The following is a 25791-nucleotide window of genomic DNA, read 5'->3' as shown; positions in this document are numbered from 1 at the left end:
CTGTCAAGATTCTCGACAAGCCTGAAGCTTCGTACACACGGCCGAGGAACTCGACGGGCGAAACACATCGTTTTCTTTGTCGAGTTCCTTGTTAGGCTGTCGAGGAACTCGACAAGCCAATTTTCTCCATTCCTGTCAAGGAAATAGAGAACATGCTCTCTTTTTGGCTCGTCGAGTTTCTCAACAGTTTCCTCGACGAAAATGTACACACGACCATTTCCTCGGCAAAAAAATATCTCCCAGCAAGTTTCTTGCTGGTTTTTGCCAAGAAACTCGGTCGTGTATACGAGGCCTAACAGAGAACTCGTTGAGGAAAACGATGTTTCATTTACGACGAGTTCCTCGGTCATGTGTACGAGGCCATACGGGTTGATTTACCAAAAGCAAATAGACTTTTCACTTTGCAGGGGAATTTTTCCCCAAAGCTTAGTGAATGAAGTAAAACATCGCTGTGACTTACATCATCCAATCACGTGCAAGCAAAAATGCTTTTACTTATTTTCCTTGAACGTAATTGGGTATTCTTTGTAAAGTAGAATTAACCACATTCACTAAGCTCTGGGGCAAATTCCCTTGCAAAGTGAAAAGCTTATTTGCCTTTAGTAAATTAACTCCATAGTGAAAACAATTTTTTGGGGGTTTACACTGGTACGACATATGCTCTGATTTTGGGAGCACATGTCGTATGATGTGTACAGGGCCGTTTGAAGGAATTTGGGGGCCCCAAGCAAGATGGGGGCCCCAAGTACCCCCCTCCCGCATGCAAAGCCTACGTTAACGCTACACTATTTTTTTTCTTTTCTTTCCTCCCGTTCTTCCCTGTAGGCTGCCGCTGTAGCGTGGCCGAGCTCCTCTTCCCCAGTTCCCTATCAGATAGTGCGTGGTACAGGAGATTCAGTTTCCTCAGTGTGCACTTCCTGTTAGTCCGGCCGGGAACAGGAAACTGAATCTCCTGTACCACGCGCGGTACCCAGTCAGACTGACAGGACTCCAGGTAGAAGGAAGAGGAGCTCGGCCACGCTACAGCCTGGGAAGGGGAAGTTGGGGGCCCCAGGCCAGCTCGGGGCCCCAAGCAATTGTTTGTTTTGCCTGTCCTGTAGCGACGAGCCTGGAAGTGTATAAATCAATGGTTCCCAATGAGAGCCGTCTTAACTGGTCTGACACAAGTCGGTCCAACTTTGAAAAAGGTTCCTGCACTACTTTGGTCCGACTTCAGCCCATTGAATATCACTGAAGTCGGATCAAAGTCGGATCATCATCTTAACTGATCCAACTTTGGCATGCTACTTGTGCCCTGAGGATCTTGAAGGGAAACCCCACACAAAAATAAAAAATAAAATAAAAAAAGCGTAGGGTTCCCCCTAATTCCATAACAGGCCCTTGGTAATTATACAAATAGATGATATATAGTCCTACATGGTGTTTTTGTTTTGAAGAAAACAAATCATTGAAACTATAAACATCATTTATCACATAATCCTGCACAATCATACCATAAAAAAATAAAAAAAAGGCACTTAGCACTAAATTAAAGATTTTTCTTTATTTTTTAAATGGGTAAATCCCATGATAATAAGGCTGGATATCCTGTTATGGAAAGGGAATATGAGTCACATCATAAAACGGAATAGTCATCATTGTGTTTTCAGGTGCTCAACTAAAAGCCCAATTTTAGATTTCCAAACAATTTCCACAGTTTCCAGTTTCCACTTACCAAATAATTTTAACATTCCTACAGCTACGCAATTAAAACTGGGCTACTGTAAAACTTGTAGTGATTTCCATAACAATAGTGCTCAAGTCATTTGTTATATCTTAAAAGTTTATTTTGAAAAAAAAAAAAAAGAGTGCTGAGTAAACTGTTAGCGCTATACAAATCTTCCTGTATAATAATTGTAAAAAAAATTACATAAAAAGATGAGAAAAATTACCCCCAAAAATGATAGTTTCCATTTAAAGCAACCAATTCAAATTCTAACACTAATGCCGCGTACACACAATCATTTTTCGGCATGAAAAAAACGTAGTTTAAAAAAAATGTAATTTAAAATGATTGTGTGTGGGCTTCACATCATTTTTCGGGTTCTGAAAAACGACATGCTGCATTTTTTAACAACGTTTTAACCAATGTCGTTTTTCGGGTTGTAAAAAATTATCGCCTGTGGGCTAAAACGACGGTAAAAACCCGCGCATGCTCAGAAGCAAGTTATGAGACGGGAGCACTCGTTCTGGTAAAACTACTGTTCATAATGGAGTAACCACATTCATCACGCTGTAACAGACAGAAAAGTGCGAATCGTCTTTTACTAACACTGAATCAGCTAAAGCAGCCCCAAGGGTGGCGCCATCCGCATGGAACTTCCCCGTTATAGTGATGTTGTACGTGTTGTACATCACCGCGCTTTGCTAGAGCATTTTAAAAAAACGATGGTGTGTGGGCAACGTCGTTTTAATGATGAAGTTGGAAAAACATTGTTTTTTTTTGCAAGCCGAAAAATGATCGTGTGTACGCGGCATGATTTTCAAACCAGTGATACCAGCAATTAAAGATTCTGGTGGCTTAGAATAACCCAGTCCAAAATCATTTATTTCACCATATATACCGGTATTCCCACATATTGTAATAATGTAAATCTCTCACTGTCGTTTTGAACCTTTTATTTAACCACTTAAGCCCCGGACCAATATGCTGCCTAAAGACCCAAGGTGTTTTTACAGTTCGGGACTGCGTCGCTTTAACAGACAATTGCGCGGTCGTGCGACGTGGCTCCCAAACAAAATTGGCGTCCTTTTTTCCCCACAAATAGAGCTTTCTTTTGGTGGTATTTGATCACCTCTGCTGTTTTTATTTTTTGCGCTATAAACAAAAATAGAGCGACAATTTTGAAAAAAATGCAATATGTTTTACTTTTTGCTATAATAAATATCCCCCAAAAACATATATAAAAAATGTTTTTTTCCTCAGTTTAGGCCGATACGTATTCTTCTACCTATTTTTGGTAAAAAAAATCGCAATAAGCGTTTATCGATTGGTTTGCGCAAAATTTATAGCGTTTACAAAATAGGGGATAGTTTTATTGCATTTTTATTATTTTTTTTTTTTTTTACTACTAATGGCGGCGATCAGCGATTTTTTTCGTGACTGCGACATTATGGCGGACACTTCGGACGATTTTGACACATTTTTGGGACCATTGTCATTTTCACAGCAAAAAATGCATTTCAATTGCATTCTTTATTGTGAAAATGACAGTTGCAGTTTGGGAGTTAACCACAGGTGGCGCTGTAGGATTTAGTGTACACTTAGTGTGTGTTTACAACTGTAGGGGGGTGTGGCTGTAGGAATGACGTCATCGATCGAGTCTCCCCTATAAAGGGGATCACTCGATCGATGCAGCGCCATAGTGAAGCACAGGGAAGCCGTGTTTACATACGGCTCTCCCCGTTCTTCAGCTCCGGGGAGCGATCGCGACGGAGCGGCTATAAACAAATAGCTCCCCGAGGGAACCCGACCGCCGCGTGTAGCGGGGGGGGGGGGGTCCCGATCGGACCCCCGACCCACGTCTAGGCAGGCACGTACAGGTACGCCAATGTGCCTGTACGTGCCATTCTGCCGACGTATATCTACATGAGGCGGTCGGGAAGTGGTTAAAGGGGTTGTAAAGGAAAACATTTTTTTTCATAATAAGCATCCTTTACCTGCAGACATTCCTCTTTTTACTTCCTCGTTGTTCGTTTTTGCTCAGAAGTTGCTCTATTTCTTCTCTGTTCTGTTCACTTCCTGCTTGTCTGATTTTACTGACCACCGTGATGGGAGGCTTTACTGCGATGGTCAGTAACCTGCTCACCCCCTCCTGAGAACTACATCTGTGCGGTAGGACGCTCTCTAGAGACGTCAAGGAGGTGTGAATTACTGGGCGTGACGCAATGCATACTGGGAAGTGCAGTTCTTACATGAACGAGCGATGCAAACCAGGAAGTGAATGAGAGAACAGAAACTAGAATGCCGGAGGTGATATAGATGAAGGAATTTAATAGGTATTTACTTGTTTTTTAACAGAATCATTACACTATTCTGTCTATCTACCTTGCAGACATTAATTTTAGGCAAAAAATGTTTTTCCTTTAGTGACCCTTTAAGTGTCTGCATAGCAAAAGTGTAAAAAAATAAATAAAAATGTTGTATGGATGGTGCAGAATACCGATCAGGTTCATTTTTGCTCTCTGTGTTCTTCTGGGGAGATTTCCCTTCACTTTCTGCCTTGAAAATGCAACAGGAAGTGAGACATAATCTTCCAAAGTGAGGGAGATTGCCTTTTTAGAAATTTGTCACTTTAAAATGTCATTTCCCCTCACCTCTTGCTCTCATCTCCCCAGCAGAGAAAAAGACAACAATAACAAACTTGTTATAGCTCTGGTTCACACTGGGTTTCTGCACAGATGTCTATGTAAATCGCGGCCCGAAATCGCATAAAGTAGTACAGGAACTGCTTTTTGAAATCGGTGCAGCGCCAATTAGGACAGTGTCATTGCCGACAATTGGCGGCAAATGCCACCGATTTCAGATGCGATTTCACATGTGAAATCGCATCTCAAATCGAAGGAAATCGTACCCAGTGTGAACCTGAGCATAGAGTCAAAAAGCTGGTCATATGATGGATCAAAATGTGTCCGGTTTAGCAGGGACCAGGGGAATTTCGATCCATGTGTGGCTGCTCCTGCTTGACAGAAGTTGATCTAACAATCAAAAAACTTCTGTCACACAGGCTGTTTGGAAAAAAAATACTTGATTAGCAGCTGAAGCCAATGGTCTGCAACCACTGATCAGTGTATTTTGAGAGCACCTAGTGCCCGCTGTTTTGTTTCAGCCCGATGGATCTATCTATGGCCAGCTTTACTCTTCACTACTCTATTCAAAAAAGTTTACTTTACATACAAATTAGTCATTATATATATTTTTGCTGAATTAAGCAAAATGCTGACAGTTTAACTTGGTGTGACTTACTTTCAGATATATGGAGGCCATGACTTGTCCTCCCCAAGACTGGCTCAACTGTGTGCCCCTCGAAGTCCAGAAAACCCCCTGCAAGTGTCCAGCACAGGCAATGTGGCCACTATCCGCTTTAAGACTGACTCTACTGGAAATGGCAAAGGTTTTAATGCGACATGGCATGAAATTCCTGAAGGTATGTGAAGTTATATAGTTGTTGCATCAGTGGAAACACACACATGGTGGTATGGTATGCCATTAGAAGTGACAATGGGTCCCTGTATCCAGGGATGGACTGGCCATTGGGACTACAGGGAGTTTCCCGGTGGGCTGATGGCTCAGTGGGCCGGCTTCAGTGACAGCGGCCTGGGAGTTTCTCACTTCTGCCTAATCTTGTCCCATGGGGGAGGGGGGGCACCAAACTGATTCTTTGCCCCGGGAGAAATAATGTCTAGCTTCCCCACTGGTACTGCCTATAAGAGTACCAGTACCAGCCGTTCTATTCTAATAAAGTAAAACGGCTAGTGGCTAGTGAAGGGGGAGAGGGGGCTTGGGTGGCCGGGGGGGGGGGGGTGCGGGAGTTGTCTGGCCGCTGTAGGAGAGACCTGTCAAAGTGGGCCAGTCTGGATGAAGTCCAGGGCCAAATTTTTGTCCCAGTCCAGCCCTGCCTGTATCAGAGTGTCGGAGTATGTATTGCCAATGGCAGTTAGTCTGATTCTCCATTTACAGTATAGATGAGCAAAGAGAATTTGATTGATTAATGTTAAGGAACCCAGATGGTTCTTCCCGCAGATACTTTCATCACAGAGACCCAGTGTTATATATATAAGAGAGACCCAGTGTCGTCATGTTTTATCAAGCTCTTTGTATTGTAAAATAAATGAACCTAATGGGGCCTTTATAGAGATTTGGAATCAACTGCCATGATGAAACACTCCAAAAGAAGCCAACCTTGTGTCACTGCACCCCAGCAGAGCAGCGGATTATAGGAATAAATTGAAAAAGTAAAAAAAGAAAGTGAAAAAAAAATGGAAACAGCGCCCTGCCTTGTAAAAACGCAAGGCACCGCTACTGCACATGCTACTATAGACACCAGCTCATGTATTAAAACTGGTTGTTTTAACTATGAGGCTGGTGTGTATAAGCCCTAATAATAATTAAAAAATTATTACGGCTAATAAATATTAGAGATAGTGGTAAAAATATTGTTTTTAAAAAGGCGCAGCTCCTGGCCCTCATGTTTACCTGCCTTATCATAGCTGACCTGTTTACACTATGGGGTTGATTTATTAAACTGGAGGGTGCAAAATCTGGTGCAGATGTGCATAGAAACCAATGAGCTTCCAGTTTTTTTTTGGTCAAAGCATAATTGAACAAGCTGAAGTTGATTTGCCACCAGATTTTGCATTCTCCAGTTTTAGTAAATCAACTCCAATGAGTCTAAGAGCAAACAACTTCCATTCCCTCCTTAGAAAACACATAATACTCTATGAATCAGGGGTTCACCCTGCATTAATTTTTTTTTTTTTTAAATATATATATATATATATATATATATATATATATATATATATATTATAGAGCTATGCTCATAAGTTTACATACCCTGGAAGAATTTATGATTTCTTGGCCATTTGTCAGAGAATATGGATGATAACATAAAAACTTTTCTTTCACTCATGGTTAGTGTTTGGTTATTTTTTTGGCGGAAGCCTTTTATTATCAATCAACTATGTTTACTTTTTTTTAAATCATAATGGCAATAGAAACTACCCAAATGACCCTGATCAAAAGTTTACAGTCATATTCTCTGTAAAATGGCCAAGAAATCATACATTCTGCCAGGGTATGTAAACTTATGAGCACAACTGTGTATGTGTATTTTTGAAGAAAACAAATGTATATCTAAATCACTTTCTTTCGATTGTCCTTACTACTTTTGATTTGAAGATATATTTAATTGATTAAGATAGACTAGCATGGAAAGTAAAAAACACAGATATTCTTTTGCTTCCTCTCTTTTATGGCAGTAATGGTTTTCTCCATTCTAGGAGACTGTTCCACTCCCAGAAACCTAATTTCTTGTATGATTGGCTCCTTGCCCTTCCAAACAGGACTTGAGGCACAATTTCAGGATTTGCCTGTAAAGCCCTGTACGTGTAAAGTCCGCTGGGAATCCCGACGGGAACAACAGCAACTTTCCCTGTGTACACACGCAAGGTTTTCCCATTGGAAATACTGCGGGGAGAGCTTTGGCCGGGAATCCTGGCTGTGTGTATACTCCCTCACAGTGTTTCCCCATAGAAAAACTGCCGGGTTTAAAACCGGCGGGAAAATAGGGTGCAGGTTCTCTATTTTCCCACCGGGATTCCCGGAAGTTTTCCTGTCGAGAAAACTGCAAGGAAACATACATACGGCCGGTTTTCCCAGCCAAAAGCTCTCTTGGCAGTTTTCCTGGCAGGAAAACCGGTTGTGTGTACGAGGCATAATAGGGGTTTTCTCCCCCTTAAGACAGCCATACATAATCAAAATTCTCTGGTTCAGCAGGGTCTGAACCCTGTTGTTGTTTTCTTCCCTACAAATCAGTGCCGCCGGCAATAGCCGGTAGCACTAATCGGTGTATTCTGATGGCATGGAAGTCAGAATGCAACTCAGCAGGAGTGATTCCCTCATCCACCTCAAATGTGTGGATGGGGGAAAGACTAATGTATAAAAAGTCTTAGGCCTCGTACACCGAGTTTCTCGGCAAAAACCAGCAAGAAACTTGCTGGGAGATATTTTTTTTGCTGAGGAAACCGGTCGTGTATACATTTTCGTCGAGGAAACTGTCGAGAAACTCGACGAGCCAAAAATAAAGCAAGTTCTCTATTTCCTTGATGGGAATGGAGAAAATTGGCTTGTCGAGTTTCTCGACGGCTTCACAAGGAACTCGACGAGCAAAACGATGTGTTTCGCTCATCGAGTTTCTCGGTCGTGTGTACGAGGCTTTAGACTGCAAAGGTGGTTATTATGACAGCAGACCCTTCCACCTAAAAGTCATTTAGAGAAGGAGAAGATGAAAGGATGCATCAGTAACTTCAGGGAAAGGTAAGAATCTCCAAGAATGTTTGCTAAAGTGACTGCAATGTACAGTATACCATTAACCTGGATGGATTGTATTTATTTCTCAACCTAGTAGAGCATAAAACAAAAGTGTTGTGATCTCTTCCAAATTCATCTAGAATCAATATAATGTGCTTGATGAAGCTTACAGTATGGATTTAAAGTGGAGTTCCACCCATAAATATAACATTACATCAGTAGTTTTAAAAAAATGTCATTAGTCCTTTAAGAAAAAAAATGTTTTTTTTTAGATGCCTTCAAAGTGTTGTTGCTAGGCAGAATAGTTAATCTTCCCACTTCCTGCACCTAGGTGCTTAAGCTTCCTAACCTACACTGCACAGACTCCTGGGAATGTAGTGGGTGTAACTTTCCAGGAGTCTGTGCACTCCCCAGTCTCGAAGAATCATGTGACTTGGACAGTACAGGAGCTGAAACCTGATCTGAAACCTATTACACTGCTTGTGCAACACTGAGCATGTGCGAGATCTGCAAGGCTGAAATCCAGGAAGTCATACAGTCTGACTTCATGATGCCCACACTTAAGATGGCCCCAGTCAATTTCTATTTTATAAAGTGTCTAAATGCTGTAACAACCTAACAAAACGGACCTTAGTTTACAGACTAACTTTACTAGAATACATTAAGCTTGTGTATTACAGGGGTATTTATATATAAAAAGTGAAATTGTGGCCGGAACTCCGCTTTAAAAAAGAAACTGCCTTAATTGTTTGCAGGCTGTGGTGGAGTAGTCCAAGCCCCAAATGGGGAGATCCATTCTCCGAATTACCCAAGACCCTATGGCGACCACACAGAATGTTCCTGGCTGATAAGAGTTGACCCTGGACACCGAGTCTTACTCAACTTTACCGACTTTGAAATAGAAAGCCATGACTCGTGTAGCCTTGACAATGTCACCGTAAGTTTCACTGAATTAAGTCTTAAATTTCTATTTTATGTGTAATTTTGGTTGTAACTGTAAACAATTGTATCTAATATAACTAAATCATAATTTGTTCTGCCCTATAAAAACATATCATTATGTGTAACTCAATCCCTATCTACATATCTCCCATTCCCCTCTCATCTCAAAAGATATCTAAACCCAAATACAAAAATGCTAAATTATGCAGCTTATGAGTCTTTAAATGTGGTGGCTGCATTCGTTTTCATTTTGCAGGCTAAGAACTTTTCCAGCAAGTATGGGCAAGACCTGTTGATCTTTCCAGAAATACAGTGACCTTGCAACTTTTTTTTAAATTGCCCTGAAATCACAAACAATGTTATCTTCCTTTCTAAGCTATCATTCTGTAAACTACACATCCCCCTCTCCCCATGTAAATGAGATCAAGAAAGAAAGACTATTTTGTAGTACAGATTTAGGAGAGCAGCCCGGGCTGACAATCATGGCTCCCTCTATAGAAACAGTATGGTATAGGAGTAGGGTTGTCCCGATACCACTTTTTTAGGACTGAGTACAAGTACCGATACTTTTTTTCAAGTAGTCGCCGATACCGAATACCGATACTTTTTTTAAAATGTGTCCCCAAATGCAGCGATGTCCCCCCACAGATGCAGCCATGTATCCCCCCATGCAGCCATTGTCTCCCCCCATGCAGCCATTGTCTCCCCCCATGCAGCCATTGTCTCCCCCCATGCAGCCATTGTCACCCCCCATGCAGCCATTGTCTCCCCCCATGCAGCCATGTATCCCCCCATCCAGCCATTGTCACCCGCCATCCAGCAATGTATTCCCCCAGCCATTGTCACCCCCCATCCAGCCAGCGTCACCCCCCATCCAGCCAGCGTCACCCCCCATCCAGCCAGCGTCACCCCCCATCCAGCCATTGTCTCCCCCCATGCAGCAATGTATCCCCCCATCCAGCCATTGTCACCCCCCATCCAGCAATGTATTCCCCCAGCCATTGTCACCCCCCATGCAGCCATTGTCTCCCCCCATGCAGCCATGTATCCCCCCCATCCAGCCATTGTCTCCCCCCATCCAGCAATGTATTCCCCCAGCCATTGTCACCCCCCATGCAGCCATTGTCACCCCCCATGCAGCCATTGTCACCCCCCATCCAGCCAGCGTCACCCCCCATCCAGCCAGCGTCACCCCCCATCCAGCCAGCGTCACCCCCCATCCAGCCAGCGTCACCCCCCAACCAGCCAGCATCACCCCCCAACCAGCCATTGTCTCCCCCCATGCAGCCATTGTCACCCCCCATCCAGCAATGTATTCCCCCAGCCATTGTCACCCCCCATGCAGCCATTGTCACCCCCCATCCAGCCATTGTCACCCCCCATCCAGCAATGTATTCCCCCAGCCATTGTCACCCCCCATGCAGCCAGTGTCACCCCCCATGCAGCCAGCGTCACCCCCCATGCAGCCAGCGTCACCCCCCATGCAGCCAGCGTCACCCCCCATCCAGCCATTGTCACCCCCCATCCAGCAATGTATTCCCCCAGCCATTGTCACCCCCCATGCAGCCATTGTCACCCTCCATGCAGCCAGCGTCACCCTCCATGCAGCCAGCGTCACCCTCCATGCAGCCAGCGTCACCCTCCATGCAGCCAGTGTCACCCTCCATGCAGCCAGCGTCACCCTCCATGCAGCCAGCGTCACCCCCCATACAGCCAGCGTCACCCCCCATCCAGCCAGCGTCCCCCCATGCAGCCAGCGTCACCCCCCATCCAGCCAGCGTCCCCCCATGCAGCCAGCGTCACCCCCCATCCAGCCAGCGTCCCCCCATCCAGCCAGCGTCTCCCCCCATCCAGCGTCTCCCCCCATCCAGCCATGTCACGCTTACCTGCATCCCCGCTGCCGCCGACTGTGTAATACGGGCGGGAACATTACAACTTTGAATCTCTGTTATGATTGGCGCCGCGCTGCGTATAGACACTCCCCCTCGCTCGGGATTGGACAGTTCACCCGAGCGAGGGGAAGTGTCTATGCGTGGTGCGAATCATTACAGCTATTCAAAGCTGTAATGTTCCCGCCCGTATTACACAGTCGGCGGCAGCGGGGAAGCGGTTAATGGCGGCGGATTACGGCGTTTCGTGGCGGCGGGCGGCGTTCGGCGGCGGGCGGCGGCAAGTATTCTATTTATGTATCGGGCGGGGTATCGGCGTCTGAGTACCGCCGAAAAAACTCGGAATCGGTCCCGATACCGATACTAGTATCGGTATCGGGACAACCCTATATAGGAGTGTTGTCACCCTGATGAGAAAGGAAGTGTGTTATTCACAAGATCACCAGGTGAAAATATCCTAAAAGGGGAACTAATGCAGCCACCACATCCAAGGACTGGTAAGTTGTAATATATGAATTTTCTGTTTTTTGTTTTAGATATGGTTTAAAACTAAACTCTGGTCAACACACAGTAATGGGCCTTGGTGTCTCCATCAAGGAGATCTCACTTCCTGTCCATCAGATACGAGAAAAGAGAGTGTAAGGCTGCGTACACACTTTAGGATCGCCAGAGGAGAACGGTCTGAAGGACCATTTTCATCAGTCCAAACCGATCGTGTGTAGGCCCCATAGGTTCTTTAACCTTCGGTCAAAAAAATGAGAACTTGCGTTAAAATTGAACCGATGGACGCCTAACCGATAGGTCAAAACCGATCGTTAGTATGCAAAAGCATTGGTTAAAAACCCGCACATGCTCAGAATCAAGTCGACGCATGCATGGAAGCATTGAACTTCGTTTTTTTTCAGCACGTAGTTGTGTTTTACGTCACCGCGTTCTGACACGATAGTTTTTTTAACCGATGGTGTGTAGGCGCGACGGACCATCAGTCAGCTTCATCGATTAACCAATGAAAATGGTCCATCGGTCCGTTCTCATCGGATGGACTGATCGTATGTACGAGGCTTAAGGCTGGCTTTAGAAGATTCATTATTTTGTTTAACTAAATTTAAAAAAATTGCGATTCCCCCATCCACACACTTAATGTGGATGGGGGAATCATCCCCACTGCACTATTGTATTCTGACAGTGAGGAGAATTTGCGGGTATCATTAGCCATTAGAAGAAACTGGTCAGTGCTTCTGGCTATAGCTGACTGAGCGGCTAAAATCCGACAGGGGGGTGTACAGAAATCGATCTGTAGATCAACTTCTGTAAACCACGCTGCCCATACATGGTCAGTCATTTTATTGAGCGCGCATTGCACTCAACTCGCTTTATAAAATGGGTAAGCTCAATGACCCACCATGTTGTAGATGTGGTAGAGCACAAGAGGATCTCATTTATCTTCTCTGGTGTTGTCCGAAGTTATAATGGTATTGGGCTGGGGTGTTGTCCACCCTTAACAGAGTCTTCCAGACTAAAGTAACTCTTGACCCAAAATGCTGTTTGTTAGGCATTCTAGGGGATGAGATCCCAGAGGAAATGACAAGAGTGGTCTTTACAAGAGCCTTATTTCAGGCCCGCAAATTAATACTGATGTTATGGAAATCCTACGAACCACTCTCCCTTAACGTGGCTGTAAACCCTCCAATACAACTTTATATCTTAGTAATCTACATAGCACAGACATCTGATCGCTGCCTGAGAAAATGTACTCACTGTTTTAATTTCCATAGAAATCGCCATGCAATAAAAAGTGACTTAAAGCGGGAGTTCACCCATTTATAAAAAATTTTCCCTTTTCCCCTTAGATTCCTGCTCGTTCGGTCTAGGGGAATCGGCTATTTGTATTAAAATATGATCCGTACTTACCCGTTTTCGAGATGCATCTTCTTCCGTCGCTTCCGGGTATGGTTCTTCGGGAGCGGGCGTTCCTTCTTGATTGACAGTCTTCCGAGAGGCTTCCGACGGTCGCATCCATCGCGTCACGATTTTCCGAAAGAAGCCGAACGTCGGTGCGGCTCTATACTGCGCCTGCGCACCGACGTTCGGCTTCTTTCGGAAAATCGTGACGCGATGGATGCGACCGTCGGAAGCCTCTCGGAAGACTGTCAATCAAGAAGGAACGCCCATTCCCGCAGCCCATACCCGGAAGCGACGGAGAGGATGCATCTCGTAAACGGGTAAGTACGGATCATATTTTAAAAAAAATAGCCGATTCCCCTAGACAAAACGAGCAGGAATCTAAGGCTAAAAAGTGCCCTCTAAGGGTGAACCCCCGCTTTAAGTTGCGATTGCGCAGTAGGTATTTTCATTAACGGCACACTATGTGTGCCGTTTCCATCTCCCCTGCATGTTGGGACATTAGGATTGACAAACTTCCTCTCTGAACGACACAGAGGGAAGTCTCGCGATGCTGCTTCTCCCCCTTGTGACAGAATAAGACGTCATACAGGGGAGTGATTTAGAGCAGCATTGAGATAGAGGCTTAGTTTCAGTGCTACAACGCATGCGTGAGATTTCCAAAGGCAAATACAGTAAGGGCGGAAGTGACGCCATGAAAAGATAAGTAATGGCACGCCCAATACCCGGAAATGGAGATCTAATAAAGACGAAAAATAAGGTATTTCCCGACCTCCTTTTATGCTGATTTTAATATCTTAACATGTGTAATTGGCTATAGTATTTAGAAATTGGAAAAATAAGAAAAATCGCCCTGGGTTTACTTCCTCTTTATGTCTTGGATGATTTACATGGAAGATACTCTCCTTCTTAAACACTACACGCAGTATATCAACACAGGGACTGTTTGGGCTAGTTGAGAAACTGTGGGCACTGTGGCTTGACACGCCAGGTCTGAGTCCTAGAGAACTCATACAGTTTAGACTATTACAATGGCCAGATGTGTAACTCTACTATAATATTCAGGAATATGATTGTTGTTTATGGTTGGGTTTTAACTGAGCATGGGGGGGTGACAATGGGCCCGATCCACATAGCGAGTACGCCGGCGTATCTACTGATTTGCTGGCTTACTTTCAAATTTCCTGCGTTGTATCTTTAGTTTGAATCCTCAAACCAAGATACGACGGCTTCTGGGTTCGATCCGACAGGCGTTCGGCTTCGTACGCCTTCGGATCGTAGGTGCAATACTTCGGCGCCCGCTGGGTGGAGTTTGCATCGTTTTCCGCGTCGGGTATGCAAATGAGCTTTTTCCGACGATCCACGAACGTACGCGCAGCCGTCGCATTCTCTTACGTCGTCTTTAGTTGGCTTTTTCCGACGTATAGTTAAAGCTGCTATTTTGCGGCGTCGAAATTTGAATTTTTTTTTGTTTTTGCGTAAGTCGTCCGTGAATAGGGATGGACGTAAGTCACATCTAAGTTAAAAAAATGACGTCGCCGCCGTAACTTACGGCGCAAAATCTTCCTGGATTCGACTTAAAGCCAGGTAAGATACGGCGGCGTAGCGTATCTCTGATACGCTGCGCCTATCCAAATCTATGTGATATTTGATCTGTGGACTGCTACTTAATCTCTGTACACTGGAGTGTTTTCTTGTGTTTCATAAAGCTTCCAAAAAAACTTGTCTGGTCCCTGCTGAACTGGTCGAATTTCGATCCATGTATGGCAAGCTTAAATCTTCCCAAAGTTAGGATAAATCTCAACTTTGACCTCTAGCTGTATACCCTTCCTATAGGCAGATGAAGCAATAAATATTCATGTATTGTGAGTATATATAAACTTTTTGCCTGGGGCTCCACTTTAAGGCTTTGACCATTTTGGCTACTGCTCTACCAAGACAAGGAACATCCAGTCCTAGCTGGCTAACCAGCAGAATAATAAAGAGAACTGACATTTTGTGACCTTTCCTGTCAAGCACACAAATCTCTAAACAATATTGAGTGTTTCCCTCTGCTTGTGTTCGAATTAGGAGGCGTGAATAAAAAAGACATGCCAGACTGAAATTTCATTAATAACCAAATCTTTGATATGGGACACCATTAAAAAGGTCTGGACAATGGCTCCTTTGAAGAGTCCCAGTCATTCAGCGGCTTGAAGACACGCAGAGAGAATAGAGAATGTGCTGTGGCTTGTCAGAATTCAATATAGTATTGTCTTGCATAAGAAGGGGCATATTATTATGTGCGGGTCACAAAGAATGTGCTATGCTGTGTACAGTATGTCAAAATTTTTACCCATAGAGGTCTCTTCTTCTGCAAGAAGTAAATGTGTGTCCGGAGCATGGAAATCTCAATATAGGGCGTATGTCAACCATAAATAACCAAAACATTTGGGGGCTGCCCTAAGGATGTAAGAACACTATGGCAAAATGTTTCCAGGATCCCATGGTATCTTATTATTGATAAATCTGTAAAAAAAAATGCATTACCCAGTATACCATGAAAGCTTCATCTAATATTTAAATGTATCATTATGATACTGGAATTAGTGACTGGAAATCTATGAGGCTCTCAAGCAGACAATCACACCTCACACCATTATATTCTACCCACCATGCTTCACAGTTTGGATGAGTAGTAAATTCCATACAGCTGTGACATGCTCTCAGATCACAGAAGCCTCTCATTCTTAGGCCACTTTCACACTGGGGCGCGAGCGACGTCGGCGGTAAAGTGCTGCTATTTTTAGCTGCGATTTACCATCATTTTTGTGGAGGTATTCGGCCGATAGCGGGGCGCTTTTAACCCCCACTAGCAGCCGAAAAAGGGTTAAAAACAATTAGCAAAATTTGAGACTGCATTTATTCTGTCAATTGTTGGCTAACCGCATTAACCTCATTTAAAGTCCCGGGGCGATTTTCTGTTTTTTGTTACACGCACATGAACTTTAATGGTATCCCAGTCTTAGTTTGTAGGGTTCAATATTGAGTTGGCCCACCCTTTGCAGCTATAATAGCTTCAACTCTTCTGGGAAGGCTGTCCACAAGGTTTAGGAGTGTGTCTATGGGAATGTTTGACCATTCATCCAGAAGCGCATTTGTGAGGTCAAACATAAACAAGAATCATAGCCAAGCCACTGAAATGATACATACAGTAAACAATGTCATTACACGTATCATGGTATAAAATGTAAATTGCAAAGTACACAGGCATTAAAAGTAGCCCAACGCTTTTCACAAGACCATGCTCGCTTCATCAGGAGTAGATGCGTGTGTAGTACATCTGTAGGGGGCATAATGAACCAAATGAGTATCAACACAGCTGGTATCGTGACAATTAGTCAAGAGGGTCCAAAACAAATTACCCCTATACTCACCAAATGTAAAGTATGGTAGCTGCGCTGTGAGGGAGGGAATGGGAAGGGGAAGTGAAAAGGGAATGAGGAGTGAAGGGATCGTGAGTGAACTAAACAGTGAAAGAAAAAAAGGGGGCATCTGATGATACTAAAATGAACAATACAGATGAAAGTGAACAAACACCTATAATCCTGTAAAGATTTAACAGTGAAAATACATAGTAAAATGGCTACTACATATACAAACACCAAAACTAGCATAAAATAAGTGGAAAAAAGGTGCAAAACTATCAAAAATCACACATGTGATAAAGTCCTGTCCATAAATAAGGATCAGATCTAGCAGTCCATTAATTCCTCCACAGAACAGTGTCTAGATGAAACACCTCCACCCAAAATGCAACGTGCAAAAATGAAATTTTCAGTGATGACACCTCTGAGTGTGCTAGCAGCTCACCTCACGGCTGTTTGTCAAAACAGCTAACAGAGATACTGATCGCAGATGGATGAGTGGGCTGAAAAAACACCTCCTCCTGACTCTTAAGACAGCTCTCAGCGGCCAATATGTGTCATGGAAAAGAAAAGATATATGCAATGCATATAGCGTGACACTGTGAGGGTACCACAAACAGGTAAACATATGAGAAAATACACTCACATGAATGAAAGGACAGCGGGCATAAATCCATGAGTTCCAAACTCGTATCCCCGTATAGTGTCAGCTATACAGGTGAGAGTGTAATCTGATCCTCATACGTCCAAATGGCAAGTCTCAATGTATCATGGGAGCATTAAGAAGAGCGAGAAAGAGACCATAGCGTGACTCCATATAATGGATACATTTAATAAAAAACAGACAAAAAACTCACATTAAGGTAGTGAAGTAGAATAAAACATCCACATACTATGTATTTTCACTGTTAAATCTTTACAGGATTATAGGTGTTTGTTCAATTTCATCTGTATTGTTCATTGTAGTATCATCAGATGCCCCCTTTTTTTCTCTCACTGTTTAGTTCACCCACGATCCCTTCACTCCTCATTCCCTTTTCACTTCCCCTTCCCATTCCCTCCCTCGTAAAAAAACATCAAATACGTGGGGTCACAGTTAATATACATAAAACACGCCCACATCATCCACATTTGAATTAGGCGGGCTTACGCCGACACAGATACGTTACGCCGCCGTAACTAAGGGCGCAAGTTGTTTCTGAATACAGAACTTGCGCCCTAAATTACGCCGGGCGGACAGATGGACCATTCTATATGAGTCTAGCCCATAGTTTTTTTTCATGCTGAAAAATGATCCTGTGTACGCGGACGCGGGATGCCATTAAAGTTCATGTCTGTGTAAAGGCAGGTGTCCCAATACTTTTGGTAATATAGTGTAGGTGTGATTGAACCTTCAGCGGTTTAGACACTTTGAAGTTGATTTACTAAAACCAAGAGTTAGCATTATAAAGCACCATTGTACAGATATCATAACAAGCTAAAATGATGGAAATAATGTGTTCTATTAAAATCATATATTTGTCCTATCACAACAGCTTCCTGTTGTGTGTCTATGTCAGGAGTTGTCTCATCTGTAGTCTCTGTGAATGTGGTTGTCACATATTATCAATGTATTCCAGATGTTATATAGACAGTATGGATGGTCAGGGAAATCTGTGTTCCGCTTTCTTTATTGTGGGAGATTTTCAGCCTGTTGCTTATCTTTGTTTGTTTTAAGGGAACCGAGATTTCCTGCGGGACCCTCTCCCCTCCTAAATCCCTCTATGAATAATAGATCATATGGCCACCATACACAAAAAAACACATGAACAACATGACTCATTATCATTTATATTGTAACATTTTTATTTCCTTTATTATTCAGTATTTTTAGCAATAATAACAACATAAACAGCATAGCATTTTTTCCCTACATCATGGGGTATATTTGCATAGCCATTCTTCCAGCAAATCTTTATGTACATTTATTCTATGAAAAACACGTAGCCAGATTCAGTAAGACCTGCCTAACGTTAGGCAGGCGTAGCGTATCTCATATACGCTACGCCGCCGTAAGTTAGAGAGGCAAGTGCTGTATTCACAAAGCACTGCGTCCTAAGTTACGGTGGCGTAGCGTTAATGGGCCGGTGTAAGCCCGCCTAATTCAAATTGTGAAGAGGTGGGCGTATTTTATGTAAATAAACCATGACCCCACGTATATGACGTTTTGAACGAACGGCGCATGCACCGTCCGTGGACGTATCCCAGTGCGCATGCGTCGGATAGAATGCCTAAGATACTTCGAACACTGCCTACTACGTGAACGTAACTTACGCACAGCCCTATTCGCGTACGACTTACGTAAACGACGTAAAAAGATACGCTTGTTCCGACGTCCATACTTTGCATTACCTGAGCCTCATATAGCAGGGGTAACTTTCCGCCGGACGTTAGCCCTACGTAAACAGCGTAGCGGGCGCAAATACGTTCGTGAATCGGCGTATCTAGCTAATTTACACATTCGACGCGTAAATCTATGGAAGCGCCCCTAGCAGCTAGCGTAAATATGCACCCCAAGATACGATGGCGTAGGAGACTTACGTCGCTCGTATCTTGGCCGAATTCTAGCGTAACTGATTCTAAGAATCAGGCTCATAGATACGATGGCGCTCATTTGGACTTACGACGGCGTACGTGGAGATACGCCGTCGTAAGTCCTTTGAGAATCTGGCCCATTTTCTTTAGGCTAAGGCTGAATAGTTATACTTTTATGGGCAGTAGGAAAATAACATATTATGCCCACTAGATGGAGCGGAAGAGCATAAGACATTATACAGTATGTATGTCCTTGTCTTTGTAATAAGAGATACAATGTAACAATTCTGGAGCACAAGAACACAAGAGAAAATTAGCAAATACATGGAACCATTGGTAACATTTATTTGCTTATTCACGCTAGCATTCTCTAGAATTATTACATTGCATCTCTTGGTAAGGTAACCATACATTTTACAATCTTCTATGCAGTATATGGTCTTGCCTGATTGGATACAAATTCAAAGTAGTTTTGGGTTTGTTTTCATATTACGGTACATAGTTTTGGTAATTCTAAAGGAAGTTGTACAGAAATTGAATTAGCAATTTATACAAGCTAGTGAGTGTTCTCCCGTTTTAGCAATCCTGTCGCTGTAAAGCCTCGTACACACGATCGGATTTTCCGAAAACAATTGTGTGATGGAAGTGTTTTGTCGGAAAATCCGACCGTTTGTACGCTCCATCGGACAATTGTTGTCGGAATTTCCGACAGCAAATGTGGAATAGCATGCTTTAGAATTTTCCGACAACAAATGTGTGATGTCGGATTATCCGATCGTGTGTACACAAGTCCAACGGAAAAAGATCCAAAATACAAACATGCATGCTCTGAGCCAGTGCTAACCATAAGACAACATTAACAGAAGTTGCCCAAAGGGTGGTACTAAAGAGCTGAACAATGTTTTGCCGTCTGTATGCAGAACAAGTTCACAGCCAACGCTGAGTACATTTAGGAGTGGGTGAAGGTCATTTATTGATACAATATTGTTCTGTGGAATGTTTCTTATACGATTTTTTTATTCTTTACAATTATGGAATAAGTGATATACCGTATATACTCGAGTATAAGCCGACCCGAGTATAAGCCAAGGACCTAATTTTACCACAAAAAACTGGGAAAACATATTGACTCAAGTATTAGCCTAGGGTGAGAATGCAGCAGATACTGTAAGCGGAAAAGAGGGTCAACAATGCCCATTTGCACGCCTCACTGTGTCCATTGCAACCTCACTGTGCCAATTTCAGTCTCACTGTGCCATACCTCACTGCGCCCATTGCAGTCTTACTGTGCCATACCTCACTGTGCCCATTGCAGTCTCACTGTGCCATACCTCACTGTGCCCATTGCAGTCTCACTGTGCCATACCTCACTGCGCCCATTGCAGTCTCACTGTGCCATACCTCACTGTGCCCATTGCAGTCTCACTGTGCCATACCTCACTGTGCCCGAGAACCTGAATTATTGACAGGCGTCCATTTTTTAATAGTCGCAGCTTCCTCCTGGCATTCCGTTCCGTGATAGGCATTTGACACTGTCTTCCGCCTATCACAGAGGTCCTTTCATTCTCGGACAGTTTCCCAGCAGACACTGCGTTCAGTGTTCAGCCAATCACAGACATTCTTTCATCAAGAGGACGTCCGTGATTGGCAGAACGCTGAACATCTGTCTGCTGGGAAACTGTCCGAGGATGAGAGAACCTCCGTGATAGGCGGAACACAGTGAAAAATGCCTATCATGGAACGGAACGGCAGGAGAAGCCGTGACTTTAAAAAAAATGGACGCCTGTCAAGAATGCAGGTACACTGACTCGAGTATAAGCCGAGGGGGGTATTTTTTTGAGCCCTAAAAAAAGGGCTGAAAAACTCGGCATATACTCAAGTATATATGGTATTTATTTTTTTATTTAAAAAAATTCCATCTTGCTCTTTCAAATTTTCTCGTCTCTATACTGAAAGTCAAACGAATGATCCAAAAATGAAAAATTTCGAACAAAATTCTTTGAGTGTATGAACAGCAGATAGATAGATAGAAATATGGATTTAGCTGGACATCTATATATTGCAGTACATGTGATCTCTGTTGTTCTTATGTATTTATCCCTAGGAAGTAAACCACCATTTGATCACAAGTTTTAGAAGTGACAGCATTATTTATCACTGACTCCATGAATCAAGCTAGTAAAGCATGGGAATTATATGGCTGATGTGTTCTCATGAATCTTGTTGCTTACAGATACAAACACTATATGAGGATATTCGGGTAATTCAGAGATACCCCCAACATTACATCATCCTTGGAGTATTGTGTATAACTACATAGATAGCGGAACGTGTCTATGATTCCTCTAGCAACTAGTTAGATTTCAGCTGTAAGTTTTCCCCAAGTTAGGCTTCATAGATTTTCTTTATCCGTGTTTTACTGATAGGAAACAGTTTTCCTTAGGTTGAATTTTCACTGAGAGTGTGACCACATGGGCCCATTTTAGAGATGTTTTTATTGGTGTAGAAAGATGCCGTAACCATTGCAACTAAGGCTTCGTACACACGACCAAGGAACTCGTCGGGCGAGACACATCATTTTCCTCGACGAGTTCCTTGTTAGGCTTGTCGAGGAACTCGACAAGCTTGCCTTGCGTACACACGGTCAAGACAAAATCTCCTCGTTCTCAAACGCGGTGACGTACAACAGATACAACGTCAGGGGAAGTTCGATTCCACTGGCACAACTCTTGGGGCTGCTTTTGCTAATCTCATGTGTTTGTGTGTTAAGTAAAAGTTTGGTAAGAGACGATTTGCACTTTACAGTCTGTTACAGCTTGAAAAATTTATTACCGTATTTACCGGGGTATAGCGCGCTCCCGCGTATAGCGCGCACCCCTAAACTTGACCCGGATTCCTGTGAAAAAAATATTTTTTGTACTTACAGTTTTGGTGCCTTCCGCGGCGTCCATCGGCGGCCTCGTCGGGTCCGGCGTCCGTCTCCGGCGGCTTCAGGTGTCCTCTTTGTCGGGTCCGGCGTCCTTCTGCGGCGTCCTCGCGTCCTCCCCGCTCATTTCCCGCGCCGAGTTTGAATACTGCGCCGACATATGCCGAGCGCAGTACACTCGTGTATCTTCGGGCAGGCTCGGCTACTCTCGTGGTGACGTCCTGTACGTCCAGGACGTCAGCGTGAGAGGCGCTGAAACTGCCCGAAGATACACGAGTGTACTGCGTCGGTATATGCCGGCGCAGTATTCAAATTCAGCGCGGGAAAGCGGGTATCGGCGTATACCGCGCACCCACGATTTTGCCCTGATTTTCATGCTACTTTTACTCCCGTCTCATACTTTAATCTGAGCAAGCACAGGTTTCTTAGCATGCACACGCTCGAGTTTCTCGTTGAAAACCAGCCCGACGAGGAACACGACGAGGAAATTGAGACTCCCATCGAGGAAAAAGAGAACTTGCTCTCTTTTTTCCTTGTCGAGTTCCTCAACAGTTTCCTCGATGAAAAACGTACACACAACCGTTTTCCTCGGCAAAAAAGCTCTCCCGCCAAGTTTCTTGATGGATTCTGTCGAGTTTCTCGGTCGTGTGTACGAGGCCTCAGAGTAAGCAATTGATCCAGGGGGGGTTCCGTCTCTCTCCTGTGTTTCCCATACATCACACAAGCAATTTTAGGGAACATAAAAGGAACTGTCAATGCCTTCGACAATATAGTGTAGCACTGAAATGTGAAACTACATAAATTATGATAATTGTGCGTTAGAAAATGCACAAAAATGATTGCCAAACTGAAAATATAAACATACAAAGAATGGTAATAAACCTCTAGGACTGTTAGAATGGCAGGGGGAAGAGGTGACAGAGATAGAACAGAGTAAGACAGAGGACAGAGTGGACATATGCCTCTAACACGTGTCATGCGATGTGTCAAAACCTCTTCCTCTCCAGGCGTTGCTTCCAAAATATTCAGACATAAATTCCTTCATTATACGATGTTTTATTCTTCCAACGATATGACAGCAAACAATGCTTACGTTGTTACAGCTTGGTCAAACATCATGGCAGGTAGGCATCACAGAAAGTTACAGAAGGAGGAAATAGATGTTAAGATGATTTGATCTTTCTTGGGAGAGGTTCCTCCCTCCCCCCATCTCTCCTGCAGAGTCCGATGACCCTGAGGCTTCTGTCGGGCCAGGTGACCCTGGATTTTCCTACCCACTATGCTCAACACAGGTTCTTATATACTGATTTAACAGCTAACTAAGCACAAATCTAGCTTTCCAAAGAAGGTTGCGATGATCGTTCACACCCACTTAGGTATTTTTAAGTAACAGCTCCAACCTCTTTCTTGACGTAGACTTTCAAGAATAGATGTGGCCTAACCTATACCAGTTGTTCTGTCGTCCTACACTGACCTTTGTTTGTCTTTAACAAACCTTCAAACCACCATGTCCAAACCAATGCCTCAGAAACCTTTAATTTATAAAAACATTAATGAATTTAAAATCTAACAAGGACAAAAAGAAAATTAACAAGTTAGGATAAGTGAATGTGAATCCACACAAACACATAAACATAAGTGAATATAAGTCCACTCAAAGCAAAAGGAAGTGGTATTAATCCACAAGCAATAAGCACCAAAGTCCAAAGAGAGAAATCCACTTCAAGATGTAATTTGGAGTATGTAATCAAAATGAACTATTCGGATACCCGTAGTTACTTCAAAGACTTCCAAGAAGAAAATATTTGGGCACTCTTACCAAATTTGGTGTACACACATACCATACGGCAGTGGGTCAAACAGGCTCTGAACCCTTGGTTCATTAAGCTCCAGGACTATGTGGATGGAGAGGCCAAGTTGGACCGGATTATGGATTTTTTTGGACTCCAAACCATATGGAAGAACAGCGATTGCAGGCCAGGAATAGGATCAATCCAAGAAGTGGTGGTGATGGTGGGTATTCTCATCAGTGGCCCTAAAAATAGATAAAATGCAGAAATAGCTCCATATGGTGCAGGTCAACAAAGGGGGGTTTATTAAAATAAAAAAATTTCATACATCAAATGACAGATGTAAAAAGATTCAATAAAAAGTGATTACAACATGTAAAAAGCAATGTGGAAAGGAAATAATGCAGGTTCATAGCAATGCATTCAATGCCAACAATTTCCCACCGCATTTCTGCTTATGGCGAATGTGACCATCACATTGTCCTAATGGACACTCGCACACTGAAAAAAAACCCAACAGAGGCTTTAACCTCTCATCAATCTAATTTCTAAAACTCTTAAAATTTACGTTGCATTTTATTATTTTGTCTTATAGGTGTATGATGGTGAATCCAGTGATGCGCCGGTTCTGAAAGCTTTGTGTGGTTTTCAAATTCCCAGTCCAGTTACCTCTTCTCAGAACACCATGTTTGTCCTCCTCAGGTCTGACTATAGTAACCACCACAGAGGATTTAGTGCGCGATTTAGTGAAGGTACGTTTTTTTTTATATACTCAGTGGTGGAGATTTACTAAAACACAGTACATTAACCACTTCAGTCCCGGAAAAATTTACCCCCTTCCTGACCAGAGCACTTTTTGCGATTCGGCACTGCGTCGCTTTAACTGACAACTGCGCGGTCGTGCAACGTTGTAGCCAAACAAAATTAACGTCCTTTTTTTTCCCACAAATAGAGCTTTCTTTTGGTGGTATTTGATCACCTCTGCGGTTTTTATTTTTTGCACTATAAACAAAAGAAGAGCGACAATTTTGAAAAAACACAATATTTATTACTTTTTGATTTAATATGTATGACGATATGTATTCTTATACATATTTTTGGCAAAAATAAAATCGTAATAAGCATATATTGATTGGTTTGCGCAAAAGTAATTGCATCTACAAAATAGGGTATAGTTTTATTGCATTTTTTTTTTTTTACTAGTAATGGTGGCGATCTGCAATTTTTATTGTGACCGTGACATTGCAACGGACACTTTTGACACATTTTTGGGACCATTCACATTTATACAGCGATTAGTGCTATAAAACTGCACTGATTACTGTGTAAATGTGACTGGCAGGGAAGGGGTTAACACTAGGGGGCGCTGAAGTGGTTAAATATGTTCCCTAGTGAGTGATTCTAACTGTAGGGGGAGGGGTACTCACAAGGGGAGGAGACCGATCTGTGTTCCTCTGTACTGGGAACACACATCGGTCTCCTCACCTCTGACAGGACCTGGATGGGAGATCCCATCTGTGGACGTCATATGACTATGGGCGGGATGTGAAGTGGTTAAATGAGGCTTTTCATCTGGGCCGGCTTCCAGACACTATGGGTCAATCTGTAATAGTAGTCATACCTAAGGATAAAAACTTGCTCCGGCCTGAATCTTACAGACCAATCTCTCTACTATCCACAGATGTTAAAATTCTTGATAAGATTCTTGCTACTAGATTAAATAAGGTTATTAACCACTTCCATACAGGGCACGTATACACCTTCCCGCCCAAGCCAATTTTCAGCTTTCAGCACTGTCGCACTTTGAATGGCAATTGCGCGGTCATGCTACACTGTACCCAAACAAAATTGGCGTCCTTTTTTACCCACAAATAGAGCTTTCTTTTGGTGGTATTTGATCACCTCTGCGATTTTTTTTTTTTGCGCAACAACTAAAAAAAGTTTTTATTTTTTTCTGTAATTTTTTTGTAAATAAGTAAGTTTTCTCTTTCAATTACGGGCACTGATATGGTGGCACTGATGGGCACAGATGAGATGGCACTGATGGACATCGACGAGGTAGTACTGACGGGCACAGATGAGGTGGCACTGATTGGCGGCGCTGGCATGCCGCACTGATGGGCACACATAGGCGGCACTCATGGGCACACATAGGCGGCACTGATGGGCACTCATGGGCGGCACTGATGTGCACTCATGGGCGGCACTGATGGGCACTCATGGGCGGCACTGGGCACTCATAGGCGGCACAGATGGGCACTCATGGGCGGCACAGATGGGCACTGTGGGG

General features: G+C 43.4%; 1 protein-coding gene across 1 annotated transcript in view; it reads left to right on the top strand.

The window, feature by feature from the left end:
- The window catches only part of CUBN (cubilin), a 365663-nt gene that overhangs the window by 190432 nt on the left and 149440 nt on the right, over positions 1–25791 (top strand). The window contains exons 30-32 of the mRNA XM_040352464.1: positions 5012–5186; positions 8827–9008; positions 24097–24253. Of these exons, the coding sequence (XP_040208398.1) occupies positions 5012–5186; positions 8827–9008; positions 24097–24253 (514 nt within the window). The remainder of the gene's footprint in view (positions 1–5011; positions 5187–8826; positions 9009–24096; positions 24254–25791) is intronic.

Source organism: Rana temporaria, chromosome 5 (genome assembly GCF_905171775.1).
Source record: "Rana temporaria chromosome 5, aRanTem1.1, whole genome shotgun sequence".
NCBI classification, from domain to species: Eukaryota; Metazoa; Chordata; class Amphibia; order Anura; family Ranidae; genus Rana; species Rana temporaria.
Note: the sequence above shows the minus strand (reverse complement) of the source record. Positions and strands in the feature narration are given on the sequence as shown.